Source organism: Pelophylax lessonae (assembly GCF_965119305.1).
Source record: "Pelophylax lessonae genome assembly, chromosome: 5".
NCBI classification, from domain to species: Eukaryota; Metazoa; Chordata; class Amphibia; order Anura; family Ranidae; genus Pelophylax; species Pelophylax lessonae.
The window spans coordinates 180294887-180317125 of NC_138772.1; the positions used below are offsets into that span (position 1 = coordinate 180294887).

Below are 22239 nucleotides of genomic sequence, written 5' to 3' on the forward strand. Positions count from 1 at the left end.
CAGCTAGAGGCATCACCCAGGTACCAGCGTCCATAGCCGACGGTCGGCTGTCTTGTAATGACAACTGATGCGGCTGAGAAGCCTCTCGGGTGTCATTACAAGGAGCAGGAGGGGACGTCCCCACCCCCCCCTCCCGCTGCCTTCCGCTCTCTCCCGGGTCTCCCGTCCCACCGGCAACCAGCCTGCATGGCCGCTGAAGACCCGATCAAAGCCGCATTTGGCTCTGATCGAGTCTCCATGTAAAAACCCGAAAGTGATGACATCACTTCCAGGTACTCGGCACCAGATTTAAAAAAAAATGACAGCATTCAAAACAGTCAAACTTGGCAGAGGAGGGGTTTGGGGTCTTTTAGACTCCCAGATCCCTCCACAAGAGCACCTGTCAAGTGATAAAAAAAAAAAAATTAAATGTACGGAAATTTTGGCCGATACCGATATGCAATGGCCAAAATATCGGTATCGGCAACGAAAAACCGGTATCGGTTGATCACTAGTATTTTCGCAGTTTATATTTACTAAAATAAATGCATTTCCGTGTTCTGTGTACTGTGGGAGACCAGATATAGTGAATGCAGGCTCCTGGGTTTAGTAACACTTTAATTAGCTATATAGTATCTGGAGCCAGAATATAAACATTGGCAAAGAATTGATGTCTGCACAAGTGGGGACAGCTAAACACTTTATTTATCTGGGATTTAAAGTGTTTTGAAGAATTGCATTGCATGTGCATTGTCATTGTACTAATGAAAGGGCAGGAAGTTTTCCACCCTTTCAGATTCCAGGTTTTTGATGCAGCACTAGGTAAAAGCAAAGAAGGAAGACGTTAGGGTTGGTTTAGATGGCGCTATCGGAGATGTTAGTGAGCAGTTGCCAAAGCAAAAATTAGCAAATAAAGGATGCAGCCTTGTCCTGTACCCACTTTTTTATTTTAATTTGCTGAATATATTTATTCAGAAAGAAACAAAATTATTTTCCAACAAGATGAAATCATTTCAGCAACAGAATGGAAAGTGCAGCCCCCTGACTTCTGAAGTATCACCTAATAAATTATAATAACCCCCCCCCCCCCCCCGCCGCCACTTTTTTAGAAATGTTTTGAAAAGATTAGAACGCAATTCAGTTTATAGAAAGGGAATAATATTAAACAGTTTACTTGCTGATATGAATATTCTCGAGAACCCAAAGACTAAAAAGGCCCTCTGTATACTCCCAGTGTGGAGTTAAATGCTGTATTTAGACCCATGATAAATTACGCATGAGGTATTATGTTGATCACTTGTTTTGAATTATCTATCGATTAATTCTCTGGAATAAATCCAGGAGGTAACAGATGTGCAATGAAATGAGCCTGACAAGTGGCTGTGTATTTGCAAACAGTGTTAAGGCTTAGCCTGTAATGGGTCATAAATTTTGAGGTGACATTGGCTTTTTCATAACCTGGCTTAGGGATGTTGATATGAGCTTTTAGAAATTCTAGGGAATATTAAAATTATTTGTTATTGGAGTTCGTTAAATAAGGAGAGATGAAGGAAGCAAACCTTTTCAAATATGTAGCTGAAAACCTTTGGGATGCAGGCGCTTATGGATGTTGGTGATTTTAATACAGATGCTCCTTATACTTTACATTTAGCAGGACTAATTACTTAGAATTGTACAAAGTAACCGATGATGACGTTTTTTAACCATATGACATTCTCAAAAAAAAAATAAAAATTTAAGAATCTAATTTTTTTTTTTAACATTTTAGGCCAATTTGTTTTCTGCTACATATTTTTGGTAAAAAAAAAAAATCGCAAAAAGCGTATTTTGATTGGTTTGCGCAAAAGTTATTGTGTTTACTTACTAAGGGAAAGTTTTTTGTCATTTTTATTGTTTTTTTTAATGAGTAATGTCGGCGTTCTGCGATTTTTTTTTTGCGGGATTGCGATATTGCGGCGGACAGATCGGACCCTTGACTGACATTTTTGACACTTTTGGGGGTACCGGTGACATTACTACAGTAATCAGTGCTATACATATGCACTGTTACTGTAAAAATTACACTGGCAGGGTAGGGGTTAACTTTATTGGAGAAGGAGGGGTTAAGTGTGTCCCTAGGGGCGTGCTTCTAACTGTGATTGGATGTGGCTTTTCATGTAACAGCAGAGATCTACGGTCCTACATAGCAGGACCGTATGATCTCTGCTGTTACACAGGGAAGAATGACAGGCGGCTTTGTTTACATTAGCCGCCTGCCTTTCTCCCGGTGTAACCGACTATCGCGAGTGACCGGCGGACATCGGGTCCGCCGCTCACACGCGCGGGGGGTCCGAGAGCGAGCGGGAGCGCGCTCTCTCCCTAGAGCCTCACTTTGCCTGTGAGGGGCTGACTGCCGACGTAAATAGTCGTTAGGCAGTCAGCAAGTGGTTAATGCTAGAGCGCTGCTAAAAAAAAGCTACAAGCTAAAATATATAAATATATATATATATATATATATAAAAATTAAAGATACCCTTTTTTTAATAACTGATCGCATAACCCATAACCTTCGTTCTCAGCTGCATAAGAGTTTAGAGAGGTGGGGTGGAGACAGCGTTGGGGGGGGGGGGGGTGTAGCCCAACAGGAGGCAGAGAAAAAGCACAGATCATCCCAGTGAAAAGCTTTCCAGGGAGCAGGTAAACACACTTCTTGGCCAGGCCATTGGAGGACAGACAGTCAAAAACTGACCATGCTGGGAAGGATGTGGACAATTTAAATAGGAAAGCAGGGATCTGGCAGGATCACCAGGTATTTCAAACAAAAGAAGATATACAAAGATAACAGGATACTTTTTAAAAAAAGTACATGGTACAACATACACACATCAGAAATATGAAATGTTGGGGTAACATACACTTTAACCCCTTCTGGACCAGAAGGTTTTACCCCCTTAATGACGAGGCAATTTTTTTGCGATACGGCACTGTGTTACTTTACCTGACAATTGCGCATTAGTGCGACGCTGTACCCAAATAAAATTGATGTCCTTTTTTTCCCACAAAAAAAAAATTTATTTTATTTTATTTTATTTTTTGCGCTATAAATGAAAAAAGAGTAAAACAGCTAATAAAAACAAAAATTAAAAAATCTACATTTTTCATTAAATTAGGCCATAATGTATTCTGCCATATATTTTTGGTAAAAAAAAATTCCAATAAGTGTATATTGATTGGTTTGCGCAAAAGTTATCCCGTCTACAAACTAGGGGATAGATTTATGTAATTTTTATTTATTTTATATTTTTGTATTAATAATCAGCGATTTTTAGCAGGACTGCGACATTGCAGCAGACAGAACGGACATATAACTGACACTTTTGAGGGGAACCAGTGACATTACTTCAATAATCAGTAGTAATGACACTGACAGGGAAGGGGTTAACACCAGGGGCAATCAAAGGGTTAAGTGTGTCTAACTGGGTTGGGTGTTGTACCTATTAGTTGAACATAGAGATCTGTGTTCCTAAATAGCAGGAATACAGGATCCCTGAGTTCATGTCTGACAGAATGGCGGTCTGCCTTGTTTACATAGGCAGACCGCCGTTCTGTCTCTGTGGGGAGTGATCCTGGGTGGCCAACGGACATCGCGTCCGCGGGACCGCTGATTGGCTCCCCCTCTGGCCAATCAGCGCACGCACGCCCCCACTGGCTTTTACACTAAACTACTTAAAGGTACGTCGTTTTGCGTAATAGAGCCGACCTGCCGCAGTAAAAGTGCGGCGACTGGTCGGCAAGTGGTTAAATATATAAGTTATTGCGCCTGGGGAAAAGCAGCTTCTAATGCTGCCTCCCCTGTGTAGTTTATCTAATGATCCTTTAAATAAGCAGAGTTTTTCTGTTTTGAACAGAGGAAATGTACTATTCAACTGAGTCCAGTAGGTATCAGAGTTGTACACATTAAAGAATCTGGACAAATTGCTAAAAAACAAATGGATGCAGTATATAGCATGTGAATACCTCCAACAAACCTACAATGAGTTTTGAAAATTACCTTCTTCACCATAGGTTGTGCTATCGAAAGATCAGCCTTTTGGGATGTAATAAAGTCTTGTGAAGAGATAAGTGGTATCCATCATAGCACAATACCCTATGAGAAGATAGAAAATCATTGTCAATGTTTCAATCAATACAGCAAAATGTTAATAGGTATCTTGCCTTTCTGGCCAGAAGCCATTATCTGTACTGAACACTAGAAGTCAGGTTTTATTGAGTAATGAGCGGTTATTAGTATTTCCTAGGAGTGTTTGACATATATGCTTGCATTCTTATGAGAAATAACAAGGAAACCTTTTACCAGGATTCATATAACCAATTGATTTCCCAGGTTACAAAATTATTGCTTTAAAGTTTTCTACTAGTACATTTGGGTAGTACTTACACTTTCAAAAAAAGTTTTAAAAAATGTAGGCATAATTGTGCAAAGCGAACCTTGTTAACATAATACCCTAGAGAAAGCAAGAGAACACTGTCATCTAGTGGCAAAATTACCATATCAGACTGAAAACCTGAACACTTTGGAAGATGTTTCCTCTTTTACCCAGCGGGTCTAATTTGTGATTGAAAACAGAGTCTGAACACAGCAATTAATTGCGTACTAGTTGCCTCTAGAACAAATTAGAAAGTGAAAAGTAGCCCATTTATTTGTTTACTGCACCATTTTTTTTAACCCTAATTGGATGAAGTCAACACAAAACATGTAACTGACTCCTTACCTAACATTTAAAAACTATTGGTTCACACCTGTGGACTATGGGAATGTGCATGTTCACACCTTTGAACCCCCAACACATGCGTTTTTCCACGACACACGATAATGCACAGAACGCAAAAGAAAAGCAAAAAAAGCACCTTTTAGGGTCAGTTAGCAAGCCTTAACACAGCACACAATAACACATTCTGTGTGAATGTAGAGAACGTAAGGCTCCGTTTACATATTGGCATCCTGGACTGCAGGCAGAATCACTGTGATTCTGCCCGCGATCCCGAAATCACGGCAAATCGTGTGTTTCCTTTTTACTTCCAATGGCACCCTATACGCTGCGCCATTTTGACGCAATTGACGCCCAACAAATCGCGATAAGATTGCGCAAATAGAATTGTGGGATGCCTGTCGTCCAAAAGAAGTTCTTGTACTTCTTTTGGGCGTCAGGAGTCCTGCTATTCTATTTGCATGATTTTACAATGATTCACTGGGCGACAATCGTGGCAAAATCCCACCGCGTTTTGGGTGCCATTGGAAGTGACAGGAATCGCGCAGGCATCCCGCGATTTGCCGTGATTCGGGATTATAGGCAGAGTCCGGGAGGCCAATATGTGAACGGAGCCTAAGAAATTTAAAAACGTAACATTTACAGTTGCTGAATAAATAAAAACATACTGATTAGAACTTCAAATATCTACAGTATATGCCTTGCCAGAACCACTTGTCTTGAAGGTTATTCCCAGAGCTGGTCAATCTAAATGCTTTTATATTTTTTTAAAATAACATTTGCTATTTTATTGTTCGTTTATTGGAAACCCCTTTAAAAAATTAAAATAAAACCTTCTGCACCACTCCAGTTATGCTGGATATTTTTTCTCATTAAAGTTTGTCAAGCCAAAAACTTTTTTCCTAGTTAGACTGGGTAAGGAAGCTTAGGAATCCTGTCTGGTATACCCACCCTTTCTGTCCTGATGATAATGGTTACACTAGACAGGAAATTAAAAAAAAAATGTATAGATCGAAAAAAAATCTGACAGTGGTTCTACTCTTCTTGATTTTATACAGTGCCTTGAAAAAGTATTCATACTTTCCACATTTTGTCAACCAAAAACATAAATGTATTTTTTTGGGATTGTATGTGATAGACCAACACAGTGGCACATAATTGTGAAGTAGAAGGAAAATGATAACTGTTTTTCAAATTTTTTTACAAATAAATATCTGAAAAGTGTGGCATGCATTTTTATTAAGCCCCCCTCAGTCAATACTTTTGCTGCAATTACAGCTGCAAGTCTTTTTGGGTATGTCTCTACCAGCTTTGTACATCTAGAGAGTGACATTTTTGCCCATTCTTCTTTGCAATATAGCTCAGATTGGATGGAGAGCATCTGTGAACAGCAATTTTCAAGTCTTGCTACAAAATCTCAAATGGATTTAGATCTGGACTTTGACTGGGCCATTCTAAAACCTGGGCTGTTCTAACAAATGAATATGCTTTGATCAAAACCAGTCCATTGTAGCTCTGGCTGTATGTTTAGGGTTGTTGTCCTGCTGGAAGATGAACTCCTGCCCCAGTTTCAAGTCTTTTGCACACTCTAACAGGTTTTCTTTTAAGATTGCCTGGTATTTGGCCCCATCAACTCTGAGCAGCTTCCTTGTCCCTGCTGAAGAAAAGCATCTCCACAACATGATGCTGCCACCACCATGTTTCGCGGTGGAAATGGTGTGTTTAGGGTGACGTGCAGTGTTAGTTTTCTGCCACATATAGTGTTTTTCTTTAAGGCCAAAAAGTTTAATTTTGGTTTCATCTGACCAGAGCACCTTCTTCCACATGTTTGCTGTGTCCCCCACATGGCTTCTCACAAATTGCAAACGGGACTTCTTACGGCTTTCTTAAAACAATGGCTTTCGCCTTGCCACTCTTCCATAAAAGCTAGATTTGTGGAGTGCACAACTAAACCAACAAAACTTATGCCATAAAGCCATTCATTTCTTGCACGACTACTGGCATCGTTTATCTTCTCCAATGCCCATGCGGGCTTCAATATATAGGGAGAACCAAAAGACCCCTACAGGTTAGATTAAACGAACATGTGTCTAACATAATAAAAGGGTTCCCAAAGCATTCAGTGTCTAAACACTATGCTTTGGTTCACAACAAAAACCCCAAAAATACTCTTTTTTTAGGGATAGACAAATTTGAACCCCACTGGAGAGGTGAACCCCTTGTTAGGGGCATCTCCAAATTAGAGATGACTTGGATACATCGTGCAAAAACTTATGTGCCGTTTGGGCTCAACGTTGATATCGAAGTGAATGCTTTTATTGATAATTCCTGAATCATTGAATGAGCTGTTCCCAGTCTTCATTCTCTGTATAGTGATCCTTTATTAATTGATTCCAATAAAGATCCCATTAGCTATTTGGGTTAATATCTGCTTATCCAAGAGGGTATTTTGGTGTGCACCCGGTACCCTTAATTTATTGATTGTTCCCTTATCCGACCTATAAGTTGCTGGTCTTAAGTGGACAAATATTGAGGGGTCCCCTATGAGAAATGGAGATCTATGTAACTTTTAATTTATGTTTTAATTTAGTTTTTATGGTAAATTTGTTGAAGTTTAGTGTACCATTTGCATCATTTGGTGATATATGCCATGTAATATATTGTATTGTCACTAGATGGTGCTGTAGCAGCACTGTCTATCATCAGATGTGGCCTTTTGGTATTGCTACAACCAATGTTATTATTTAATTTTTATTTAAAGGGTTGACTTTGTGTAGTCAGCGGGACCTTTTGTTTATCCTGTCTGCCATACACAGTTTGGGTTGATACATTTGCCCCGATCTCGATCAGGTACCTTTTGATGGTTGGTTCCCTCATGCAATATGGCGGAGCGGTCCTCATCGACATCTGGTGGCCCTGCCCCTTCCCTTCTGGTTAAATAGATGGCGTCAGTACGCCGTCCGCACCTTTGAAAACGTCATCTGTGACGAAACGTCGTAAGGACACGGCGTACTGACGTCATCTGATTGCGACCTGGGAGTGCGGACGAGCGGAGACCGTCCGGCCGGCGGTTCACAATTCATGCTCCTCATTCCCATCGACATTGTAAGTTTTATTCCATTTCTGTTTTAAATAAAGTAGCGGTTTTACACTATGGAAGCATTTCTTTTTATTTGATGGTTATCCCCTTGGCCTGGCTGGAGTTACTGGACAAGATTCCGCCACAGTTCCCTAGAGGTCCAATATTGCTACAGGCGATCTGTGTACTCCCTTTGGGTAAGAGGCCAATCTCTCCGGTGAAGGCTGGCATGTCACTTTGTCTGGTGTTTTTGGTTTTCAGCTATTTGGCTTGATCCTATCATCTTCTGGTAAGAGGCGAGCCATCATTGGTGGAGGTTTCACACACATTAGGATATCTATATAGGATTCTGCACTCACTTGGCGTTTCTAATTTCTCATTATGGTAAGAGTTGACACCTGCTGGCTGAGGATTCCACTTTAGTTATTTGATTTGCACCCACAATCACCTATTTTTGGTAAGAGGTACCTATAGGTGTCTTTATCTACAGATATCCATTTCACTACATTTCCAATATCTGTTATTATTGAACACATTCACAATCAGTTATTACTCACCGTGGTGTAATAGTTCCATTTGTGTTGGGTTTTACGCTATTGCGTTTTTATTTTTCCGTTCAATACTGCCGAATAACGGGAGAATATTGGTTCCGGTCTGCTATCAAGGGGACGTGATTATTCTAGAGAACCTGCCTTTTGTCTTATCAGCTCTGGTAAGCGGGCATCCATAGGGAGTCTTTTTTGAACATTGTGATCCCAATTATGGACATTATGGACTTGATTTTCCATTTCTTCAATTAGCGCGACTTAATATACGGATTCCTTTAAGGGTGTGGTCACACTTGAAGTCGCTGCTGTGTGCTATATTTCCATCAGCGCGGTTATTCATCCATATATTCCATTTACTACTTGACCTTTAACTGCAGCTTTTGGTGTTTGATCCAGATTGATATGGATATCTTTGAATATCGTGCCTCTAAGTCTCTTAACACTGACGGGGTTTTTGAGGCTCTGACAACTGAGGAGACTGATATGAGTGGGCTCTTTATGAGGCTGAAGAACCTACTCGTATCAGAGATCCACACCAAGTGGGATATAGCCTTTCTTGACACCTATATCAAGAAGACTATGGTTCCCAGGAGCCTGAGATGGGAGGTCAGCCCCCAACTAGACGAGACTGAGTTGGAAGACTGGTATAAATATTTTAATGAAGCTGGGGTAAACTTTTTGCGATTCTTATCAGGAAGGAAAACTGCTAAACTCTCCAGACTCGATGACGAGGTTAAACTGGTCAAAGAGAAATTAGCACCCTATATGGAGAGTGCAGAATATAAATCCTCCTCCTCTGATCTTCTGAAGAATCTTGAGAAAGAGGAAAAGGATCAGAGGATTAAGAAACGTAAAAAGTTTAATAGAGATCTCCAGGATTATCTGTCTAGCGGTGTCTTTGAGTGGCAGAAGCGACTAATGGCAGAATTAAACCCTGAGGATGACACTATGGAAGTAACCACTTTTCAAACTAGTGTGGCTGCACCTATTCCCCCACAAACGACTAATACCAGTAAAACACAAAAAAAGGGACCCCATCAAAATAATCGTCGCCCTTCGTTTAAATCCCCCTTTAGGGGTCAAAACCCCAAAAAAGGTAAACAACCTTCCAACCAATACAAGCCAAATAACTCTTATAACAATCAGGGCTATAAGACTAATTGGCAACAGGGTAGTAGAGAACATCAAAATGCTCCAAACTACCATAAGGGAGAGTATACACCAACGCCAGGTTATCCGAATACTCCACAATGGAGAAGGGGTCCTTATAATTACCCTGAGTCAGCCTATCACTACCAGAGAGATCAGGGTTCGGATTATGGCCATCAACGTCCACCATATGGGAGGTATGATCATAGTCCCCGTAGGCCAAGTACACATTGGTATGATCCACCTCCAGGACCAGTTAGAGGTCCAGATAGAGATCAGCGCTGGCAAGGAAGACCTGACAATAGACAGGACAATTATCACTATAATGTCCCGATAGAGAACAGATTTTATCCTTTAAGGGATAATGAGAGCCCCAATAACATGCAATTGCCCTCAAGCTCAAATGTTGTCCAACAATCTAGAGAGATAACGTCTGAAAATAATGCACCCCAATACCCTAGTAATCAAAGTCATCCAGGTTGGGGTTTTCCCAAGGTCACACAGGGAACCAAGCGCCCCGCCGAACCTCAAGAGGAGGAAGAGGAGGTAGGCGCATCCAATCTAAAAAAGGTAAAAACTTAGCAGGAGCTGGGGTGTTTAATTTGAGTAAAATAATGTTGTCAGAATCTGAAAAACTCATTTTAGACAAGGGCCTCAAATATGCTCCCCCTAAAGGCTTGGATAAGTTCCAAACTTACATGGATATTCACAAATATGTAAGAAAACTTAATGTTAAGAGATACATACTGAGTAATCCCATTAAAGAAAATCGCATTGTTAGCTCAGAGATTCACCACTCTGGGCTATCTAATGCTTCCCTTTTTAACCCACTTGGATCTTTAGCCCCATCCTTGAGGGTTTTTAGGGATGTGTTACTCAGAGATTTGGACAAAATTAGGCCACACAGAACCTCCCTCTCAGCCGACCTACAAAAGGGCCTCGATTCCTTGTGTAATAACAAGGACTTGGTCATTAGGCCAGCAGATAAGGGGGGAGGTATCGTAGTACTTGACCGTTGTGACTATAACAACGAAATGCGACGCATTCTTGATGATAATCAGACTTATGTTCCCCTTTCTAAGGACCCAAAGTCTTTATATAAAAAGGCCTTGGTAGAGATAGTTGATAGGGGATTTGACCAAAATATAATCAATAAAAAGGAAAGAGCATATCTGGTTCCTAAGTGCCCTCGCACTCCGGTCATTTACTATCTCCCAAAATTGCATAAGAGTCTGACTTCCCCCCCGGGTCGTCCCATAGTCAGTGGCATTGACTCTGTGACGTCCCGGGTGGGGAAGTACATAGACTCTTATTTGCAACCCTTAGTGCAGACTACACCAGCATATATTAAAGATACAAGGCACGTCATTGGCCTTTTATCATCTTTGACCCCTACTGAACATCTTTGGATGGTCACGGCCGACGTGTCATCTTTATATACGGTCATTCCACATAATGTGGGATTAAATGCTGTGAATATGTATCTCAATAGGGATTCAAGTCTGCCGTTAAGGCAGATTTCCTTTATTATGGAACTATTGGAGTTTGCCACCCACCATAATTACTTTTGGTATAGTGGACAGTTCTATCGCCAAGTTACCGGCGTGGCCATGGGGGCGAAATATGCCCCCTCTTTGGCCAACCTGTTCATGGCCCAGTGGGAGGAGGACGTCATCTATGCCCATCACAGGCCGCAGATACTGCTTTGGGCTAGGTATATAGATGACGTGCTCCTCCTTTGGGATGGCCAGTATAATGAGCTTACATCTTTTCTGGATCTATTGAACGTGAATAATCGTGGCATACACTTAAATTATGAATGCAGTCAGACCACCATTAATTTTTTGGATCTCACTATAGGCATCAAAGATGGAATGTTTACCACCTCCACATATTTTAAGGCAACCGACAGGAATTCCTATATTCCTGTCGATAGTTGCCATCATGCACCTTGGTTGAGGGCAATTCCCAAGGGCCAATATCTTCGCATTAGGCGAAATTGTTCTGATTTTCAAGATTTTCAAACTCAAGCCCACACTCTCACAGAGAGATTTTTGGATAAAGGTTACAATGGTAAATTTCTTCAGGAGACCTTATTAGAAGTAAGCCAAATAGATAGAGAACAGCTATTAAAGAATACCAACAGAGCCGAACAAAATAATTCATCTTACAATTTACCATTTGTAACCCCTTTCTCGAGTCAACACATGAGTGTTAAAAATATTATTAAACGACACTGGCATATTTTGGGCAACGACCCTGTTTTGGGAACCACCTTACCTGACAAACCACGTATAGTATTTAAAGGGGCTCCTACCTTAAGGGATAAAGTAGCACCCAATATTTTGGAACCTCCTGCACCGAGACCTACTTTTTTGAGCCAACTAACTGGTTTTTATAGGTGCAATAGATGCCGTGTTTGCTCATTCAGCTCTAATAAATGTAGATCTGTTAAACATTTTACAGCTACAAGCACCAACAAAACTTATGCCATAAAGCCATTCATTTCTTGCACGACTACTGGCATCGTTTATCTTCTCCAATGCCCATGCGGGCTTCAATATATAGGGAGAACCAAAAGACCCCTACAGGTTAGATTAAACGAACATGTGTCTAACATAATAAAAGGGTTCCCAAAGCATTCAGTGTCTAAACACTATGCTTTGGTTCACAACAAAAACCCCAAAAATACTCATTTTTTAGGGATAGACAAATTTGAACCCCACTGGAGAGGTGAACCCCTTGTTAGGGGCATCTCCAAATTAGAGATGACTTGGATACATCGTGCAAAAACTTATGTGCCGTTTGGGCTCAACGTTGATATCGAAGTGAATGCTTTTATTGATAATTCCTGAATCATTGAATGAGCTGTTCCCAGTCTTCATTCTCTGTATAGTGATCCTTTATTAATTGATTCCAATAAAGATCCCATTAGCTATTTGGGTTAATATCTGCTTATCCAAGAGGGTATTTTGGTGTGCACCCGGTACCCTTAATTTATTGATTGTTCCCTTATCCGACCTATAAGTTGCTGGTCTTAAGTGGACAAATATTGAGGGGTCCCCTATGAGAAATGGAGATCTATGTAACTTTTAATTTATGTTTTAATTTAGTTTTTATGGTAAATTTGTTGAAGTTTAGTGTACCATTTGCATCATTTGGTGATATATGCCATGTAATATATTGTATTGTCACTAGATGGTGCTGTAGCAGCACTGTCTATCATCAGATGTGGCCTTTTGGTATTGCTACAACCAATGTTATTATTTAATTTTTATTTAAAGGGTTGACTTTGTGTAGTCAGCGGGACCTTTTGTTTATCCTGTCTGCCATACACAGTTTGGGTTGATACATTTGCCCCGATCTCGATCAGGTACCTTTTGATGGTTGGTTCCCTCATGCAATATGGCGGAGCGGTCCTCATCGACATCTGGTGGCCCTGCCCCTTCCCTTCTGGTTAAATAGATGGCGTCAGTACGCCGTCCGCACCTTTGAAAACGTCATCTGTGACGAAACGTCGTAAGGACACGGCGTACTGACGTCATCTGATTGCGACCTGGGAGTGCGGACGAGCGGAGACCGTCCGGCCGGCGGTTCACAATTCATGCTCCTCATTCCCATCGACATTGTAAGTTTTATTCCATTTCTGTTTTAAATAGAGTAGCGGTTTTACACTATGGAAGCATTTCTTTTTATTTGATGGTTATCCCCTTGGCCTGGCTGGAGTTACTGGACAAGATTCCGCCACAGTTCCCTAGAGGTCCAATATTGCTACAGGCGATCTGTGTACTCCCTTTGGGTAAGAGGCCAATCTCTCCGGTGAAGGCTGGCATGTCACTTTGTCTGGTGTTTTTGGTTTTCAGCTATTTGGCTTGATCCTATCATCTTCTGGTAAGAGGCGAGCCATCATTGGTGGAGGTTTCACACACATTAGGATATCTATATAGGATTCTGCACTCACTTGGCGTTTCTAATTTCTCATTATGGTAAGAGTTGACACCTGCTGGCTGAGGATTCCACTTTAGTTATTTGATTTGCACCCACAATCACCTATTTTTGGTAAGAGGTACCTATAGGTGTCTTTATCTACAGATATCCATTTCACTACATTTCCAATATCTGTTATTATTGAACACATTCACAATCAGTTATTACTCACCGTGGTGTAATAGTTCCATTTGTGTTGGGTTTTACGCTATTGCGTTTTTATTTTTCCGTTCAATACTGCCGAATAACGGGAGAATATTGGTTCCGGTCTGCTATCAAGGGGACGTGATTATTCTAGAGAACCTGCCTTTTGTCTTATCAGCTCTGGTAAGCGGACATCCATAGGGAGTCTTTTTTGAACATTGTGATCCCAATTATGGACATTATGGACTTGATTTTCCATTTCTTCAATTAGCGCGACTTAATATACGGATTCTTTTAAGGGTGTGGTCACACTTGAAGTCGCTGCTGTGTGCTATATTTCCATCAGCGCGGTTATTCATCCATATATTCCAGTGCACAACTAATAGTTGTCCTGTGGACAGATTCTCCCACCTGAACTGTGGATCTCTGCAGCTCCTCTGGAGTTACCATGGTTCTCTTGGCTGCTTCTATGATTAATGCTCTCCTTGCCCGGCCTGTCAGTTTAGGTTGATGGCCATGTCTTGGTAGGTTTGCAGTTGTGCCATGCTCTTTCCATTTTCGGATGATGGATTGAACAGTGCTACATGAGATGCTCAAAGCTTGGGATATGTTTTTTATAACCTAATCCTGCTTTAAACTTCTTCACAACTTTATCCCTGACCTGTCTGGTGTGTTCCATGGCCTTTATGATGCTGTTTGGTCACCGAGGTTCTCTAACAAACCTCTTAGGGCTTCACAGAACAGCCATATTTATATATTTATATTTATACTGAGATTAAATTATACACAGGTGGACTTTATTTACTAATTAGGTGACTTCTGAACGCAATCGGTTCAACTAGATTTTAGTTAGGGGTATCAGAGTAAAGAGGGCTGAATAAAAAAGCATGCTACACTTTCCAGATATTTATTTGTAAAACATTTTGAAAACCATTTATCATTTTCCTTCCACTTCACAATTATGTTCCACCTTGTGTTGGTCCATCACCTAAAATCCCATTTAAATACATTTACATCTTTCGTTGTAACATGACAAAATGTGGAAAATTTTAAGGGGTATGTATACTTTTTCAAGGCACTGTGTGTGTGTGTGTATATATGTGTGTGTGTGTATATATATATATATATATATATATATATATATATATATATATATATATATATATATATATATATATAGTGGGGGAAATAATTATTTTATCCCTTGCAGATTTTGTAAGTTTGCCCACTTACAAAGAAATTAAGGATCTAGAATTTTTACTGTAGGTGCATTTTAAATGATAGAGAGACAGAATATCAACCAAAAATCCAGAAAAAAACACATGGTACAAATGTTATAAATTGAGTTGTAGTTCAGTGAGAAAAATAAGTATTTGATCCCCAAGGAAAACATGACTTAGTACTTGGTGGAAAAACCCTTTTTAGCAAATACAAAGGTAAGACGTTTCTTGTAGTTGGTTACCAGATTTGCACAAATCTCAGACGATTTTGGTCCACTCTTTTTTACAGATCTTCTCTAAATCCTTAAGGTTTCTTGCTGTCGGTTGGCAACTTTAAGTTTCAGCTCCCTCCATAAATTTTCTACAGGATTAAGGTGTGGAGACTGGCTAGGCCACTCCATGACCTTAATATGCTTCTTCTTGAGCCACTCCTTTGTTGCCTTGGTGGTATGTTTTGGATCATTGTCATGCTGAAAGACCCATCCATCACCCATCTTCAGTGTTCTGACTGCCGGAAGAAGGTTCTCATCCAAGATTTTACAATACATGGCCCCATCCATTGGCCCCTCAATGCGGCAAAGTTGATCTCTACCTTTAGCAGAGAAACAGCCTCAAAGCATAATTTTTCCACCTCCGTGCTCGACTGTAGGGATGGTGTTCTTAGGGTCATATCCAGCATTTTTCTTCCTCCAAACATGGCGAGTCAGTCCCCTCCTCAAGACACATGTACAGTCATGCCAATAAACATCTACATGATTCAGAGAAGGATTGGGAAAACGTGGTGTGGTCAGATGAGACTAAAGTTGAGCTCTTTGGCATTCCCTCGACTTGCACTAGTGTGAACCAAGCATAACTCTGTATTGTTATAAAACACACTGGCAAATATAGCTTTCTTCAACTGTACAAAAAAGTGGCAACCACCCCTAACTTTAACTGGCCTTTGCAGCAAGTTGCACAAGGAAGGGCAATACACATCACAAACAGACAAATTGTTTCCCAGCACACTTACCAGCTAGCCTGAAAAACAATCAAATTGACCCTGTCTAACAGTTTACGTAAAAACAGAGGGTATTGTTTGCACATACTAACAAATATATGTGCAAGCAGCAGTGCCAACGCTAAGGCACCTCTGTATATACTGCAGTCCTAACTAAATTCCCAGAGCCTCCATAGTAGGAGCAGATATAAGAATGGCTAGATTAAGGGCAAGTATGCCTGGAGGGAGCCCACCCCTCCTTAAAGGCACAGGGACGCATGTAAATCCCAGCAAGAGCACAATGACAGTGAAGGCTTTCTACAGCTCACGACCGATAAACTGGTTGCAGATGAGACATCGTTTTTTTACGTTTTGTTTTAACATTAATCACTAAGTTCCTAAAATAGTAAAAGTGAACAGCCAAATTAAATGTTTTGGGTTGAAATCCATTCATCCATTATAATTCACATTTGTGCAGTTTCCAACCATAAAAATAGAATTTTATGTTATTAATGTCAAATTCACTTTAACATGACTACCAGTGTAAGAACATATGTCTGGTGAAATCTAATGAGTTTATGGAAAAACAAAACGGATGCCATAATCAGAAGTATTATTTGATGTGTTCTAATTATAAACTTAATAACTTTAGTGGTTTACTCAATTGGCCAACCTTTAATTGGACTTAACAGTAATTAACGACCCTTTAATAGTTATGGGATTGAAGGTAAAAGCTTTTCCACGTTCTTAGTTGGCAACTGTGTGTCTTTGGCTGCCCTTAAAATTGACTTAGTTTTCATTTTCAAGTGTAGCCATTTGATGGATGTTTTTTGCTGTGCTGTTCTGCATTTTAGTGAAAAGTTTAATCAAAACACTGAAGTACATTTTGTTAGAAAATATGTTAATATATGTACTCTTTTATAAAAGTAGAAATGCTGCGATTATCCTATTTTTATCTGTTTTAAAACCAGTTTAGATTTATTATGTCACTTTTTTTGCTACTTAAGTACTTAATCACAGTCAGTAATTTGTGGGTCCTGGCCAATTGAGTGTTTTGGAAAGGGATGTGAAAAGTTTAACACTTGCCTTTGCCAGTCCCTATCAACAGTAGGAAACTACTTTTTTTTAGCTGGGAGCAGTGGTGTACCTGCACTGCAGTATCGAGTAGGTAAAATGTATTAAAAGTTTTTTTTTTTTTCTGGATTCATACCTACTTATTGTCCCCTGCCGGCTCCAAGACTGAGAACCGAGTGATCAAACGCTGGCGAGCTTTGGCTGTACTTCTTCTTTAATTTTTAGTATACTGTCTATAACTGTCTATGATTCCCCTCCCAGCAATCGGCCAGGAAACTGTGGGGAAGGAAGAGGACAGGAAGAGGAGCCAGTCCAGAAGGCAGGACTTTGTTTGACAACGGCTGGCCTTGCCGATCCAAGCTGTGTCACTGCGGGAGATCCCAGCTCTGTGTCATATGGCCTGCTCTTCTCCTGATTCCTCCCTGTGATCAGCATGCAGTGATAGGTTGCATTGATGGGCACTGATAGGCAGTGCTGATGGGCCGGGTCAGGTTGTGCTGATGGGCACTGGATAGTTGGGTGGGGCAACTGGTGGTGAGTAACTCTTAAGGCCTGGCTAGTAGCTCAGGACTTTAAATTTTAAACCCTGCCATAACTGCTTATTCTACAAATGTAATTTTTCTGTCTTTTAAGCAGTGTTAATTTAGTCAACAAAAACATTGTCATCATAATTTTCGTCAGCAGCATTTTTCCAGTGACGAAACTTAAAAGACAATTACCCCACGCTTTTGTCAATTGACGAAAACTATGATGAAAATGAATTCCATTTTCATCAATAAACGAAAATGAAACAAAAATGTGAGGGAGGGACATTTACCCACGTGAACTTCTGGAGATCCTCCTGTAAAGCCTTTGAGTGTTTCCCTTCCCAGCAAGCAAGGTAGCAACCATAGCGTGCTTAGTGGTGTGGCATGTTTAGCACTGTGCAGCATTACAGACATCTTCAGACAACTGTCCAGAGCACTGTGTGCATTACAGGCCCCCTCAGACCACCATCCAGAGCGATGTATTTATTACAGGCCTCCTGCTCAGACCACCGTCCAGAGTACTGTGCAGCAAGGGCCTCCTTAGGCCACTGTCTAGAGCAGTGTTTTTCAACTCCGCTCCTCAGGGCACACTAACAGGCCAGATTTTAAGTATTACCTTGGGGAGATGTAGACTAGAATGCTGCAATCACTGAGCAGCAAATGATATCACCTGTGATGCATTTCAGTTTTCTTGCAAACCTGGCCTGTTAGTGTGCCCTGAGGACCAGAGTTGAAAAACACTGGTCTAGAGCACTGTGCAGAACAGGCCTCCTCAGTCCACCCTCCAGAGCACTGTGCAGCATTTATAGGCCTATTATAGGCCTCCCAACCGTCCAGAGCACTGTGCATTGCAGGCCTCCTTCTCAGACCACCGTCCAGAGCACTATTTGCATTACAGGCCTCTTCAGACCACTGTCCAGAGCACTGTGCAGCATTACAGGCCTCCTCAGACCATCCAGGACACTGTGCATTACAAGCCTCCTCAGACCGCCTTCCAGAGCACGTTGCAGCATTACAGGCCTCCTCAGACCACCGTCCAGAGTACTGTGCAGCATTACAGGTCTCCTCAGACTACTGTCTAGAGCACCATGTACCATAACAGGCCTACTTAGAGCACCATCTAGAACACTGTGCAGCATTACAGGCCTCTTCAGAACACCATTCAGAGTACTGTGCAGCATTACAGGTCTCCTTAGACCACTGTAAAAATTAAAAAATATTAGTGTGCAGGTGATAACCTAAGTGATATAAAGCTGCTTGCAATATCGCAACAGAACCAATTGTTCAAAAACATACATGATAAAAACTGCAGCACTAAATAAATGAAATTTAAATTAAATCATGAAAAAATAATCCATATAGTACTTGATCACTAAAGTACAGAGTGGCAGATGGAAAAAAAGTCCATTGAAGTAATATCCAAAGAAATCTGATTTTTTTTTTAAATGAATATCCACCTGGTGCACCTCCACCATGATAATAAACAGGATTTGAGCTTACCAGATCTCTAGACTCCAGGTTACAGGAGTCTAGACAAGTGTTTAAATAATGATCCAGCACCCAAAGCGAATCCCTCAGTGGTTAGACCAGAAAGGAAGGTAACATGGATGGCCAAACAAACCCCAGGTGTTCCTCAGACATAACCAATAAGGAAGAAAAGGGGAATCCACATAGTGTAAAACCGTAAAACACTTTTATTTAAAAAAAAAAAAAAAAGGTTACTAAACACTTTCAGCAATCCAGTGAATAGTCAGCAGTTAAAATGGTAGTTCCCAGGATAAAAATGACTTGTATAGAAGCTCAATTGGCGTGGTTTGTTCAGACATAGACTACATCCTACATGTTTCGTCATATGAGACATCATTGGGGACATGGTGACATCATCAATGCAGAGTCTAGAGATCTGGTAAGCTCACATCCTGTTTATTATCACAGTAGTGATGCACCAGGTGGAAATTCTTTTAAATAAACACTCTCCTTAGACCACGTAATGCAGCATTACAGGCCTCCTCAGACCACTGTCCAGATTATTGTGCAGCATTACAGGCCTCCTCAGACCACTGTCCAGATTATTGTGCAGCATTACAGGCCTCCTCAGACCATCCAGAGCACTCTCTGTGCATTACAGGCCTCCTCAGTCCGTCCAGGGAGTGCAGTTTATTCAAACCTTAATACTCCAAGACTATATAATAAGTCTGGAAATTCTAGAGACATGTTTCAATAATGCATTACAATTTAACCAAACCAATTAGATTTTAGTCGACTAAAATGTACTGGAGATTTTACTTGACTAAAATGTAGGATATATTTGTCAACTAAATTGTACTGCAGATTTTGGTCGACTAAATACGGCTAAAACTAAATCAATTGCAGATGACTAAATGAGACTAAAACTAAAATGGCATTTTAGTCAAAAATCTACGACTAAAACTAAATCAAAATTTGACACCAAAATTAACACTGCTTTTAAGCAGTATTAAAGGAAAACATTCAGCGTTTACCAGAATTTTTGGATAATGTCTACAGGAGGGAGCTTTGTATTGATTGAGTTTTTTAATAATAATTTCTGGTATCTTGTACCCCAGCACAGGTTGTCTGACATTGAGATGGGGTAGCATGAATAGTATTTTAATGCTGTTCATTTTGAACTCCTAATCTTCAGTATGACATAAGTCAGAGATGCAAAGTCAGTAGAGGAGATGCGAGACAAAGACAGAAATCGGGTTGTTTCTAACATGAAGTGTTGGAGACTGCAGGCAATATTCAATGTTTTTGATGTGTGTGTATATGTTAAGATCTGTGTGAGAGTGGGAGTAGTGTGATAACTGAAAAAAAAGATGGGACAACAATCTTTGATTTGGTCTCTGTAGTGCAGTCCAATATGTATTATCCAGTATTAAGTATTGTATTAGCAGACTCTGCATTTATACAATATCTGCAGTATGCCTAACTTAGTGCTGCCTTTTTTATAGCTTGCTGCAGATGGCACTTAATTGCTAGCCTGTTGTATATTATATTCAGCTTTAAAATAGGGTTTAACGTGTATGTAAAGCTTTTTTTTTTTTTTTTAGGATAATTTCAACTTTTTTTCCTAAATTCCTGCTCCCCTATGTACCAATATAGCATTAATTTACTTTTGCAGAAATAAAAAAGCTTTCTATTTATCCTACACAGCCCTTACCTCAGTGTATGTGCTTGTATTAAAGGCTTCTCCGTTACTTCTTGGGACGACCTTAGGACGTGACACAGGAAGTAGTTCACCAGCTGAACTCATTAACACACACCCTACATCATCTTCCCACATTTCCAATAACTACAGATAGTTGTCAAGGTAGCTTTTGCATCCTTTATAGGTAAAACATTGTTTTTGCACAGTATTTTTATATGAAGATGCAATTATTTACTCGGTTTTTCTAAATTTCTATTGGTTTCCAGAGAAGAAATTTAATATCCAAGCCATCTAACTATACTTTTGAGGATTAAACCTAATGTAAAAAATGCACTTTTGGTGTGTATGATATTTGCATTTTGCAGTTTTATAGTTGGAATACTAGCAAGCCCTGTCAGGTTTAACCATAATTCTACAACATCACAGATAACTTGCTGCTTTTGAGGATCACCCTACTGATTCTAAGATTTGAAATGACTAGTAAACATATTTGAAGGAAGAGACTGCAACAGGACTGAATCTCCTACATCTTACAGATGATCATTTTAATTATAGAGTTAGCCTGTAAGACCCTTTAGTTTGTGGTAATACTGATTCTATTTCTGTTCTTGCAGTAATTCAATCCAGACCCTTTCTTGCTCTGTTTTAGGTTGTGGATGCTATCCTCCCACCTTTAGTCTCCTTGGTGTGTAGCCAGAATGGTAAGCTAGGCCACATCAAGTATGTCTCCATGCAGCTTCAACATTTTGTTTCAATTACACAGCTGTATGGTAACATTCTTGGCTTTACTTTTTTTTCTAGTGGAATGGAGGCTTTTCAGCTTGCGGCTGCTTGCAGAAACCACATCACTACTTGTTAACCATGAAACTGTGGCTGAGGGAAGAAAGGAAGGCCTCCAGTCAAACAGCACATTTATGTCTCTGGTCAGAAACTCATTACTTCCACAGTAAGTTTTTCAACTGAGCCAAATAGTTGCTAAGTGCTATTCTGTTAACCTTTTCTGCCTGTATAGTTATATGTATTTGTCATCTGTTTATCATAAATTATTCTATGTTCCTGTTAGTATGAAGTCCATTTTCCACAGCAGGTTTTCTCAACCTTTTGACCATGGAATAACCCTTAAAATATTTTTTTTTAAGGTCTTAGAGCCGGTTCACACTACCACGACCAGAAAGTCACCCCATGAAGGAGCGATTTTTTAGCAGAGACTTGTAAGAGACTTGTAAGAGACTTGTAAGAGACTTGTAAGAGACTTGTAAGAGACTTGTAAGAGACTTGTAAGAGACTTGTAAGAGACTTGTAAGAGACTTGTAAGAGACTTGCAAGAGACTTAAATGATAGGCGACTTTGTCTGGGGGGAATGCCTGGCTAATCTTTTTCTTCTTCCTGGAAAGTCTGATCAGTCGCTTGAAAATAGATAAGGATCCGACTACGAGGCGACTCCCATTAAAGTCTATGTGCACAAGTCGGATAGAGGTCGCCTTGAAGTAGTACAGGAACCTTTTCTGAAGTCGGAGCGACATCAGTAGTGCATACTAAGATGGCTCTCATTCATTTACATTGAATTTGTAATGACAAGAGACTTGGAGCGACTTGAGGGCACACAAGTCGCATCCCAAGCCGGAGTAGTGTGAACTGG

General features: G+C 40.3%; 1 protein-coding gene across 1 annotated transcript in view; it reads left to right on the top strand.

Moving 5' to 3' along the window:
- Positions 1–22239, top strand: part of ULK4 (unc-51 like kinase 4) — a 1112493-nt gene that overhangs the window by 477425 nt on the left and 612829 nt on the right. The window contains exons 28-29 of the mRNA XM_082258381.1: positions 21250–21301; positions 21402–21546. Of these exons, the coding sequence (XP_082114507.1) occupies positions 21250–21301; positions 21402–21546 (197 nt within the window). The remainder of the gene's footprint in view (positions 1–21249; positions 21302–21401; positions 21547–22239) is intronic.